The sequence below is a fragment of the Prinia subflava genome, chromosome 2 (assembly GCF_021018805.1).
Source record: "Prinia subflava isolate CZ2003 ecotype Zambia chromosome 2, Cam_Psub_1.2, whole genome shotgun sequence".
Taxonomy (NCBI): Eukaryota; Metazoa; Chordata; class Aves; order Passeriformes; family Cisticolidae; genus Prinia; species Prinia subflava.
The window spans coordinates 44,241,136-44,254,105 of NC_086248.1; the positions used below are offsets into that span (position 1 = coordinate 44,241,136).

General features: G+C 41.0%; 1 protein-coding gene across 2 annotated transcripts in view; it reads right to left on the reverse strand.

The window, feature by feature from the left end:
* RTN4IP1 (reticulon 4 interacting protein 1) overlaps positions 1-12,970 on the reverse strand; it is a 24,610-nt gene continuing 11,640 nt past the window's right edge. For both annotated transcript variants that reach the window (XM_063389736.1, XM_063389735.1), the window contains exons 7-9: positions 11,787-11,970; positions 10,338-10,430; positions 1-134 (exon numbers count right to left, since the gene is read on the reverse strand). In XM_063389736.1, coding sequence (XP_063245806.1) covers positions 18-134; positions 10,338-10,430; positions 11,787-11,970 — 394 coding nt within the window. In that variant the 3' untranslated portion in view covers positions 1-17. The remainder of the gene's footprint in view (positions 135-10,337; positions 10,431-11,786; positions 11,971-12,970) is intronic.

The window sequence follows — 12,970 nt, forward strand, 5'->3', positions numbered from 1 at the left end:
TAATGAATTGAGATACTTTATTGTCCACTAATTACATTGATCACTGTTTTTCCACGTGCATGTCCTCCTTCCAATTTCAGAAAGGCCTTTGGAACTTCAGAAAATGAGAAGACTTCATCAATAACTGGTTGAATCTACAGAAAAAAGAAAAAAAAGTCACTATATTAAGAATAAAGTATCACCCTCACACTTCAAAACTGTATGAGGAAAGGGGGGAGGTTTCTTTAAGGTATTTAGGACAGAAATTGCCATGTAGCCACTAGCTTTTAAGATTTTTCAGGGATACTTCTGCATGCTGAAGGCTTTCTGCTGCACTTTGCCCAAGTTTTGAAACATCTCTACTAGCACAGTCTAGAACCCTTACCTGGGGCCTCTACCACTAATGTTATCTTGTAAGGCTCCAACATCTACATCCTTTCAAAACCTGACACTGTGGTTTAACTTTTTGTTGTCCACAACGATATACTGACAGAACATTTTTTCCTCATATTTCTCTACTGGTTTTCTTGTTAAACTCAAGAATTCTCACAATGTTAGATATTTTAAAGATACCTATAAATCTGATGCCCGTCTGTATCAGTACATGGCTCAGTACCCTTAAAAGACCACAAATTAGGTACAAAAAAAAAGTCCACCAATGTTTGTTGCTGAATCATTTAACTACACTTGAAAACTCAGCCACTGTCTATTCCAGGAGGCATAAATTATTATTAAGCCCAGCTTGCATCAATTGCTATTTAGACATTAATTTTGTAGAGTGGCCTTCTGGATTGTTTTAGACTTATTTCTAACAACAGTGAAATTACTTATTCACTCTCTCCATTATTAACTAAGGAGCCTGAAACCCTTATAAGCATTTTCTTTAGATGTCACAGTGTACCAACAGAAGCAGAAGAAATTTCAGCTCTTCTGAAAATTATTTGTCACTGCAGATCCAAGGGAAGAGGTTATTTTCTACTGTCAAGTTCTGAGTCAGCATTCCAAACACCAAAATACGATTTGTCTACAGCAGTACCTCCACGCCTCCTACCAAAGATCTGCCTACCCTGAGGTTGGTCCTTTACCTTGGATCCTGTAACACCAGCCCAGTGCATGTCCTTGCACTGATGCACTGGTCCTTATCTTCCTATCAGAGGAAAACATGACCAGTAGATGAGTCTACAGCTAGCGCTTGCAGTGATGAAGATCTGAAGTATCAAAGATCCAAACACACTATTTACAGCTAGAAGAAGATCCTTTTCACTTCTGTCAGTGAAAAAATACCTTCTGTGTTTTCCTTATAGCTGTGAGCATGCACCCTCTCTTGTTGAAAAAGCCAGAACTGGTAATTTCTCTGGCAGGACCTGGTCGTGCTGGACAGAAAAGGAATACAGCAGCAATAAGGACACATTGTGCCAGCTTTGGAATGGTGCTGTCTTTCAGAAAGCTGCCTTGCTTTTACCATGAGACAAAGAGTTTTGCTTTTGCTTAGAAGGTGAGTGTGCAGCACTACCAAGGAAAGGTTTTCATAACACACACACACACTTTCCTAGCAGCAGTGCTGACCACCCAGCACCCTTTCCAACAGCACAACAAATGCTCTCTGATAGTTGTCCATGGTCAGGGAAGTCTTCTTCCTAGATGTCCTAATTTCCTCTTCATTTATACACTGTGCCTTACCTTGACATCCACTCCTTAATGCACTTAAATAACTACTGGCTTTGCTTGTATGATAACAGTAATCCAAGACATCAGTACTCTAACTTGCACCACCATATCACCTACTATCACTAGATTTTCCTTTTTATTTTGTCAAACCAAGCTTAGCCATAGTGTGAAACTTTACATGGCAGAAAATCAGGAATGAATTAACCCCCTTCAAAGAATGCATCAGAATTTGCAGACAAATCACTTTGAGAGCAACTGTGCAAATAAATATCATCACCAAGTGCCTCAAAGTTGTCATGCAGCAAGGTACAAAGCTTAGTAATTTATTTCCCTTGTTCAGCCTGGACAATGCCTGTAAACCAACCCCTAGCAAAGTCAGTAGCAACACACAGCAGAGGAGCCACAAAGATACCCCGACGATGGAAGAAACGTTGGGTATAAATGATTGTGTGCAAGACAAACTCACGTCTGGTCAGCATTCCGCACAGAATGGAAATGTTGTCTCGGACATCAGCAAAGTCAGGGACGTGGACTCAAGGCAGCAAAAACACTGAATTAGACAATGATTTGGGGTAAACTGAGCATCGGAGTGCAGCTGCAGCTGCTGTGACCATCAGCAGGAGGAACGTGCTGCTGATCAGTACTGACTGTTCTGAGAAAGACCAACCCTTGCTTTCATAGCAGATGCTTGGGAAAACACAGCTCAGGAACCTTGTTGAGCCAAGCACTTGTACAGTAGTTATTGTTAGTGGCAGTTGTGTATAAAGCTGTGCTTCAATTAAGAGGGAAAAAAGAGATACAGAAACCCAGCCTGCTGGTGCATGACCCTGACAAGGCAACAGGCTAGGAGGAGAGGAAAAGTATTCAGGGAAGAAGCAGAGCACAGAGGATGTGAAGTGCAAGGGATTCTGGGGAAAGGCAGAAGTTAATTTCAGACACATGCAGCAACTGAGAAATATGAACAAGACACTCCAGTGTTCTGCAAACCTGCAGTCCCTTACTATAGGTTGCAGCTGACACCCTGACAGAGTGAGGTATGTTACATCCTCAGCCTGTTTGGTAGAGTTCAAAGCATTGCATTTGAAAAGTGGTGACACAGTGATTCAGAGAAGCCCCAAATTCAGCCTCACAGTTCAAAACGCCGTGTGTATTGCAGCCGCCACATGCTCAAAGCCCATGTGCTACATTGATGTAACCTCTAGCTTCATTTAAATGCTGGCTTTAGGCAGTGCTATAGAGAGACATGAATACCGAATTGATGATCCTGGCAATCTAGAGCATTAAACATTTTATCTGGCTGGCTGGACAGCCCCATTGTTTGAATAACTCCGAAAGGGCTGACCGCTTTGCAGCACAGTGATTCACTCAGCCTTTACCATAATCCACTGACTAAGATAAAATTTCTTCCTGTGAGCAGACAAACAAGTAGGGGAGCGTCTGCTGTTTGTTGAATGTGTGATAATAAATGGAGATTAACTGGATAATAAAAACACTGCCTATTTACAGCCACGCATCAGTTCCTTGCCAGGGGCCACCTATTTGTTCAGGGAAAAGGGATTAAACTAAAGTCTGGGAGAGAAAGGACTACACATACCCACATTGAAATGTTTATTTGAAAACAGATTGGGCCTGAAAGATATTTTTCTTCCTCTTCATTCTCTCCAATGCAGGACATACTATAGAAATGAATCTCAGGTCTCTTGAACTCATGTGCTTGGAAAAATAGAGTAATTGCTGATGCTGATTAAGGCTGTCCTACACATAGCACAGAGGTGGTGTCCCAGCCACTGCAGCTCTGAATGCAGTAGGCAGTGTACAGCACTGGCAGGAGTTAACTCGTCAGCAGGAACACACTCCTGCTCATGGCAAAATCAGACCCACCCTTGGAGGTGCCACTTTCTGTGGTAGCAAGGACACACTTTTAGTTTATCAGGAGGAGACAAGTGAGAAAACATGAAAGGAATGGAGGCAGTTTTGACCCTCATAGCAGCAACAAGTCACTCCAGTAAGTGTGGAGCTTTTTCCTGCCACTGGAGGGAGAGCGAGAGCCTTGAAATTCTCAGGAGAGCGACGAACGGAGCGCAAGCCTAGTTCAGAGCGCAGAAGGACAAAAGTGCCCTCACTCAAAGGACAGTGACAGTGCACTGGCTCTCTTCCAGGTCTGCAAAGGATGGCCGTGTCAGAGCTGCCGGGCAGCCTTGCTTGGGAGAGTGCCTCCCTCCCAGCTGCTGCCTCCCACAGCACATCCCTTCCAATGCCTCAGTGAGGCTGCCCAGGCTCCCATACACCACCCTCCAGGAATGGAACTTGCACAGAACAAAAGCTGGGATGTGCTCCACTAGACATCAAAATCCTCCTGAGGGCTTGCTGTAGTGGAAAAGACCTGCCTGCTGTTTTGACTAGCTGAGTTAAAAGATAAAGGCCATCTTCCTCCAGAAACTACCACTGGGCATAAATGCGGTCCATGAGGACAAATGCAGAGCCTGATAGTCTCCTTTGTGAGTCTCTAATCAATGTCAACAAGAATCGTGAAGAGAAGTCATTAAAAAGAACAGTCCTTGTCCTGGAACTAAACAACTGATTATTCATTTGTTACTTTGTCATCTCATGAGGAAAAAAGATGCTGTTTTGGGACACTCCTACTTTATCTGAGCATTTTCTTCCCTGCTTTAGTCATGTTCCATGCTCCTTGGATCTTAATCTCACCCCTTTCTTCATTCTTTCTTCACCTTAAAATGGCACACAACAATGTCTGCTGAGCCTCATATTGCTTGCCAACAGCAAGTTCTAGGGCCAGCCCTCACTGAAGACAAAGACTGAAGTCCTTACCTTCTGCAACAGCTGGCTATGGTCACACCTCGTACAGGTGGCTTTGCAACTGCACAGTACCAGCATAGAATCGTAGGATGGTTTGGGTTGGAAAGGACCTTTAAAGGCCATTCAGTCCAACTCCCCCTGCCATATGCAGGGACACCTTCTACTAGACTAGACTGCCCAGAGCCCCATCTTTGAATGTTTTGTAAAGAACTTCCCTTGCTGTGCTTTTCATTAACTTATATTTCAGAGAATATGCACTTTCATCCATGAGCACATTAAAGGACATCAGGTGCATGGTATTTCTGTCCCAAATACCTAACAGAAGTAAAACTGATCCAACAATACACACATAACAAAAATGGTGCTGCAGTGGTTAAGACATGGGAATGGAAGGCAAGTGTCCCAGGGTCTAATCCCACAGCTATCTTACCAACAAAAGTATTATCAGGTCTTATTTGTTTGGTTATTAAGCCAAAGTATGTTCTTTCATATCACATCTCTAACAGCAGCCCACTGGAAGTCACAAGTATCATGTACAATTATTAAAATGCTAGCAGACAAATCCCAGCTAAGCAGGCTATCAGGGTACAGTTCAGAGTGTCAAAAAGGCTTCAAAAACTCATTTGTTAATTAGCCCTAGCAGAACAGCTTCTACAGAGCACAACAAAGAGCAGGGACAAGCCCAGAACTCCCATGTGTGCCAGCCTAGCCCAAGCTTAAATCAGTAGAAATAAGGAAGATCCTGGGTTTAGTCATGTACTGGACCATGCTGAAAAACTGTTAAAGAAAAGCACAATTGATCTCTTCTGGAATCCCTGGTAAGGCACATTCTTGGTAGCCTTCTGATATTCTGATATTTATGCTGGTAATTAAAGCAATCTGGGTCAATGTCACCATATACATAAGCCAGAACCAACCTTGGTACAGTTAAATATAAACACATACTTGCATATGAAAGCATATCATATATAGAGATTAGAATATTAGTCCTGCATGATCCACATCTTCCCAGTCTCAGCAAACTAAACTTTCAGCAGACACAGGCTGCCTTGTCTGCACTTTACCCCTGCACTAGGCACAATTCCCTCCTATACCAGGAGGCTAGAGCTCAGAACACCAGGACTGACTTTGCACACAATTTACAATTACATCACATTAAGGGAACACATCTGATTAAATGCCTGGTAGATGATGATGGATTTTTTTCAGACCTCACTGTGGTGTAAGTGAATTTACATATTGCTATTTCCCCTATTTCCCCACAGTATGCAAAATTTCCATTAGTGCCCTTCATGGACACTTTGTGATGTAACCACACAGCACTTCCATAAAGAGCATAAGCAAGCTACCATGTCCTGAAGGAATAGCAGCAGGATGATTGAATAAAAATCACAGTGGCTTTTTTTGGTGGCCGTGACAAAATGCAGATAGAGGTTCTTTTTGGAAGAGAAAGGGCTGAACAGAGCTTTTGGCAACCCCTCTTTGGTCAACATCTCTGTGCTCTAGCCAACCAACCTGGCAAGCAAATGCACTGCAACAGGAAAACACAAAATTAAAAGAAAAAATAAAAAGGTGCAAGCTTTGCAATGCAGCATGAAGAAAGATGGTCATCAGAACAAGTGTGAGTGACTAAAGAGAGTGGGAAGGACTGATCTCTAGTTAATTACAACTTTTAAGTGTAGGAACTCCTATACTTAGGCACCCTAGTGCCTTTTAAAAGCAGGAACCATGCAAGGGCAAATTCTCAGGTATCTTATGATACTGCAGCACAGCCAGAAAATCTGGAATTACTGTAGAGAAAGCCACATATATAGATGCCATGTCTGGAGAACATTCAAGGACTCGGTGTTACATTCACTGTTTGATATTTATACAGCTGAGAGAAATGCAACAATAGTGCAGTAAGGGCCAGGGAAAAACTTATTTGCAGAACTGTAACAAGATGAATTTGAAGCAAATCAATACACACAGGTTAGGATACAGAGTCCAGAAGCTGTGATGACCTACATTAGAAGTAGGTGTAAGCCATCTTAAATCATGGCCATCCAAACAACTCTCAGAACCCAAGGCATGTCAAAGTGGATGACCATATCCATTTGTGTTATTTACTTCCTGAACAGCAAAGACCAGGAACAGAAAACAATTCAATTCCTCATTTTAACAAGGTATCTCAGAGCAAATCACCAAAGGTGAATAAAGGGCATTAGCCCTCATTAGTACATCAAGAAATTATGGTAGCAAAAGGTTATGTGATTTGTTCAGCATTGCACAAGGAGACAGCAGCAGGGCCAAAGAACAGTCAGCATCCTGCCTTCCAAAGCGTAACAGCAGGTGCTAAGTCCAAAGCATCTAGTGCCTTCAGCAAAATGTATAATCAATGCTACTCACAAATTACATTAATATAGGCATGCAGTTGTTCTTCCTATGAGTGCCTGTGCTGGAACATCTATCTAAAAATCAAACATCAGAGAGAATGATCTATTCATTTCATGATTGGAGACTCTGCCCTTTGGTCTTCCTTCTGCAAAAACAACTTTCTCTCATCAGCCCATCTGATGCAACATTGCTCTGAAGGGAAGGGTATTAAGTCACCTGAAACACAGCACACACACTTGTACTGCATTTAAATAGCACTGAATTAAAACAAAAAAGTCACATTTCTGTTGGACTGCACGTTAACCCACATCCTATTACAGTCCTGCAGGAACACATTCAGTGCTCCTGCTTAGGACACTAAGGAGTCTCCTGAGCCTGCTTTCCTCCACCAGGCTTTATAAATGCCCAGTAACTGCTCAGTTTTGAGTTAGAGGCCTCTACCAACTTAAGTACTTCTATGAATTTGGCCTATTTTCAGCAAGAACTGTATGACATGTCCTTAGGAGGAAAATGCTGGGCAAGCGGCAAAAACCGAAACTGTCTAAATCCGCAACACTGACCACAAATACACCAAATTAATTCCCAATGAGCCTTTCAGTGATGATGCTTCACCAAACAGTGTGCCAGACAGATCTGTGTCCTGCCTCTGTTCCTCTGTTGATTTCAGTTGTCTTTGGATGAGAATTGTAATTCACCAGGAAAGTTCTACCAGGGAAAGAGATACAGCAGTTTCTGACATGGGCTTTGTCAACTCATTTGGTGGAACTCCCATTAAGCCAGTCCTTACTGGGTCATAATCAACTGCTACAATTCAAACCACAACAGTGATTCTCCAGCAGTTTAGAAAATAGCCAGTCTCCCTAAAATTTATCAAGAAAGTACTGGGTTTTCTCCATGCCCACAACTGTTGCAGCAGCCCCCAGCTCCTCAGTCTTGCAATAGTCTCTTTGCAAGATGTCCAGCTGCAGGGCAGAGAAAACAGCTCACAAACTGAAAATGGTTTTAGAGCTCCCAGAACTGACTGATGTGCAGGTAAATTACACAAGGAAAATTATTCTCTTTCCCTATACTACCAACTCATCAAATCCTCTCGTTTGCTTCCCCATTATAAAAAAGGCTATAAAAAGAACTCCTCCTCAGAGCTGACATTTTGTCTCTGTTTCTTGCTGCAAAGATCATCCAGGTGAAAACCAAGTAACTTTTAACAAAATTGCTTATTCTTCATTCACTGAAGGATTGAGAATCTTTTTGCTTTCACAAAGGAAGATGATGAACTCATCAGAACTATAAATCTCTGTTGGTGCAGAAAGACTGTAAGGAGAAACACTGTAAATGATCTGTAAATGTTTCAGAGGTATGCTCTTCAATGCTTCACTTACTGTAACATCTCTTGAAACCATCATCTCTTTTTCTTACATTTAATCCCCCCATATCATTTACTCCTGAAAAAAAGCCTCTCATTTTCAGGAGCTTTCTAATTGCTCTCTTACTCACTTCATACAATCGCAAAATTAAGATGTCTTTAACAGAAATTACTAAAATTAAAAAAAAAAACAACTGTATTACTCAAAAATATTCACTCAAAGGTAACAAGTTCAACTACATGAGCTCAATTTTCTGGCTTCCCCAAGCTTCTTGATACACTTCATTGCTTTGTGGTTTTTTTATTTCTCCTTTATTCTTTCCTATCCAAACATAAACACTTATTTTCAGTTACTTATAGAAAATTGTGGTACAATTTCTCCAGTGATTCTCTCCTGCCTTTTTTCCCAAACACCTACTCTTCTGAATGGATGGTCTGTCCTTTTAGAAGAACTCTTGTGTCTAAACAAGAAAGGTCATAGTCTTATTAATATCTGTCTAAATGGAACACAACTGAGTCTTATAAAATCCTGCTGACAGCTCAGATGTTTACAACATTGCACAAAATAGAGGAAAATGCAGTTAGAATAAACAGTCTGACGTTAGGACCTGTTTTTGCACGGAGAATAAAAGACCAAGCAAACATCTCTGTCCTCATGATCATCTTACGACCAGAAGTACACCAGGACATTCATGTATGTATGACGTACATTTGAAGTGGCATTGCAATTCACCTGTCCAGGTTATTAAGCAAAGAACACCGATTAAGCCCTGTCTCTATTGCATAAACAGCTGTTTCCCAAGAGGCTTTCATGAGCATACTCTACATTTGTTTTGCATACAAGGTAGGAGCAGAACACAAAACAAATTGCAACTGGCTGAGAAGAGGACAAATGGTAAGAACAAAGACAAGGGCATTTCTTAGACACTTAGAATTTAGCAGTGTGACTGAATGCAGTCACTGGATGAGGACCTTCTACAGCTTCTTTCTGGACCACAGGATTATGCTTATAGGACTGGACATAATGCAAAGCAGAGAACTTTTTAGCCTTATCAGTAGCAGTGAGGTGGCAAAACAGAAGCAACCAGGTCTTCAGTACAACAGTAGTTTATTTACTCTTTTACAAACTCTGGATCATATTGCATACCAAAAAAGGAGGATCAACACTCAGACTTTGAGAGATCTAAATTTTACTAATATACACAAATTCTGAGCACAAGATGGTAGTTCACATACTGGAATTACCAGCAGTCATTACAGACTCTGCTTACTCTTCTGCTTATGTACCACATAGAAAGATTAGCAGCACTTGTCCATATTCTCTACTCTTGGATAATTTCACATTGTCAAAATTCCAAAAGAATTTGGCAATGTGAAATTGCCAAATTCTGCTGGGGCCTATATCACCACACAATCCAAAACATAGGAAATCAACTGTTCACTCCCACAATATGTTTTGTAACAAGCTCATAAACCTGAAAAGATCACAAAAGCAGACTGTAATCTATCTTGGCTTTTCCCCTCAAGCCCACTAAGACTCCCCAGAAGTTTATGAATGCTCACAATATTCCAAGCCCCCGTGCTGAATTAGCACCAACATCATACTCTGAAGCACTGAAATAATGAAACACAAGATTCTTGTCACCACTCTGCCAATGAAGAGCATCTATTACACACAATAACCAGAATATTCTACTTCTGCACACACTACGGGCAGGACACCCAACCATCCAGGCTAAGCAATTTTGCATATGCAGATACACAGCCATGCTTAGTCTGCCCAAATGAACCAAGAGAGACCTCTTAAAACAGAATTTTCATCAAGAGTTCATATTAAATGATTCCCACTGGCAAAAATAAACGATCACTGGACATTAATCCTTGAAACTTCGTAAGCTTTGTGTTTTTAAAAATGTACGCTCAAGAGGGAGAAGGCAGAACAGTCTTAAGCATTATGAACTCCTAAATTCCATGCAAAAGGCAGAAGTTAGAAACTGGAACAAGTTGACTTTTAACTAGCTTTCCTTACCATGACTCTCATAACATTTTATTTCCCAGTAGTGAACTACACCATTTTTGAGTCCAAGCAGCATCTCTTTCAGCACAAACACCCAAGTAAGCATTACTGACATACCTTTCCAGAATCCACCAGTTCTGCTATCTCATCCAAACTTGGGCCACTTGGCATGAAAAATGCCCACCGATAATGGACTCCTTTAAGGAGATGCTGCAAGAAAGATCACAAATCTATTAAAATATCATGAGACCAAACTGAAATGGGAACTCAAATTAATGACAAAATCTCTGAAGAAGTAACTTAAGGAAAAGACAAGGAAATTATATGCTAGTGTCTGAAAAAAAATGGCACCCAAGCATGTGGATTAAATGTACAGACCAGGATGTTGTGTTACCACAGGATCAGGGTGAATTTTGTGTCCAATTGCACAAGTCACCTAGTAGAGAAAAACAATTACCTTGTCTCTGCAGCTAGAAACAGCATTATTTGTAACATAAAAGCATTATTTGTAACATAAAAGAGAAATGGTGTTATTTGTTCATGTACACTCACAAAGGGGGTGAAATAAACCCAGGATTGTGACATTTAGAACCTTCCACTTCAGTATCAGTAACTTAATTTTCCACCATAATACCTGCCAAAGTCATCACTGTCCAACAACAGATGGCAGCTCACATGAAAGGCATTTTGGGAACATCTCACACACACAAGTCAAGAGCATTTCCTCTGAGTAAGGCATTACAGGAATAAAAGCCATCATCTGCCAAAGCGAGGTGATTTTTATATACTGCATAGAATCCTCTTCATCACGGAAACATGCACACTGAGAAATAATATTACATTATTTCTTCCCCGCCTTTTCACTTTGTCTTTGGCTTTCTTGTGAAAGTACTGCTGCAGGACTTAAAATCCCATTCAGCCAAGCCTTTGCAGGAATACCATAGCAACTGCTTGAAAAGCATTCATTTGGAGAGCAAGTACACAAGCATAGAGAAGAAAAAGAAAAGTTCTAAAAAGCCCCACTGATCTGGCCACTGGCAGAATGTTTTAAGATCCATTTATGAAAACTAGAAAAATCAGTATCACCATCCAGACACATGAACAAGAAAGAGATGAAAGACTTTCTAGCCACCCTCACCATGCTTATTACTCTCTGGTGCTGGAACAGGATGAAGAGAACCAGTCATGGAACAACGTTTTGAGAGAAAGCCTGGCCAGCCTAAAGCAAGTAACAAAACTGCCCTCACTTCAGTGAGGCAGGGATTTGCTGTGTTGACTATGAAACCCTGGCTGTCAGCAGGACTCAGTAGGGACGCCATATGGAAAAGGCCACAATGGAAAGCACAGCAAGGAACCAAACTTCAAAGCTCCCCAAACCATTGTATACACCCAGTAGCACCACCCCAACACACTTCTTTTCAGTGCAAGAAAGAAAGAAAGAATAATACACTTAATGACATATGAGGACAATGCAACAGCTGCCCCTCCACGAGCTCTGTGACTGACATCCAAGCCACAGAAGTAGTCATTTAAGTACTACAAAACATGAACTATTTTGTCAAATACCTTTAGAGTTTTGGAACCAACAGTGACTCCTGTTTGCAACATGCCATCAGCCACTCCAAGTTTGTCCATATTGATCAGGAAAGGTGTCACTAAGGTAACATACGTTGCTCCTGACCACTTCTTCAAGAGATCTAGTGCCCACTTCTCAGTGGATCCACCAACATTATCTAGGATAAAATCAAACCTGCCGACAAATAAAGAACAGGTTTAAAATAATGATATGGGAAAAATAATTTCACTGTAATTAAGCTAATTAATAGCAGAAATCAGCTATAGTTCACATTTTTACATGTCACTGCCATGCAAAAATTGTCAGCCTGCAAGATAGCAGCAAGAAAGTCCCAAGACTTCAGTAAAGTCCCAGCCTGATGTACAGTGGGATTTAAATTTACAGGTTATTGCCCATTCACTGTGCAGCAGACACAGGCTATTTAAGAAGTACACTTAAACTCCAAAAAGCAAACTTAAATGCACAACTACACGCTGTACGTGCTTACAGCCTTCCAGAGCTCTATCTCTGCAGCCCTCCTACAGAGACTACTGGAATAGTCTTGAGGGCTAGCACTGAACAATACAGTATGTACATGTAAAAACTAGTCTGGACTCATGCCCTCAACTAGGAACAGCTCTTGTACATGCTGTACTCACATGAAAGTCAGTTCCAGTGGCTAAAATTATGTAAACAAATTATTCTGCTAATGCTTATTTCCTCACATCTTTTCTGTGACCCAGTTCTCAGCTTCACTTCTCCAAGGTTGGTTTTTTTTTAACCTCCTTATTTATTTAGGGGCCATTTTACCTATCCTGACAGCTCTTTTCTTCACATCTACCTATTTAACATTGAACCTAACAATGCAAAGGATCTAAAACCTTCCCCCCATGGAATGGATATAGGCAGCCTCTGGCAAAAAGCCACAGGTTCAGTGTTCCTTCTCATTATACCAGCATGTGAGCCTGTAAAGGCTGAAGAGGGCAATGGGGAGCTATGCACCTGTTCTGTTAAATGCACAACTCATTCTCGTTTTCATCTGTAAATTTCCAGCAATCTCCAGATTGCAATAGATATGTATATACACATATCTCTAATCTAAATAATTACAAATATAAGGGAAAATACTTTATGCAAATTAAATAGAAAAGTACTTATCTCTATGGAATGACATTTTTCCTGCCTGTCTTCCAAG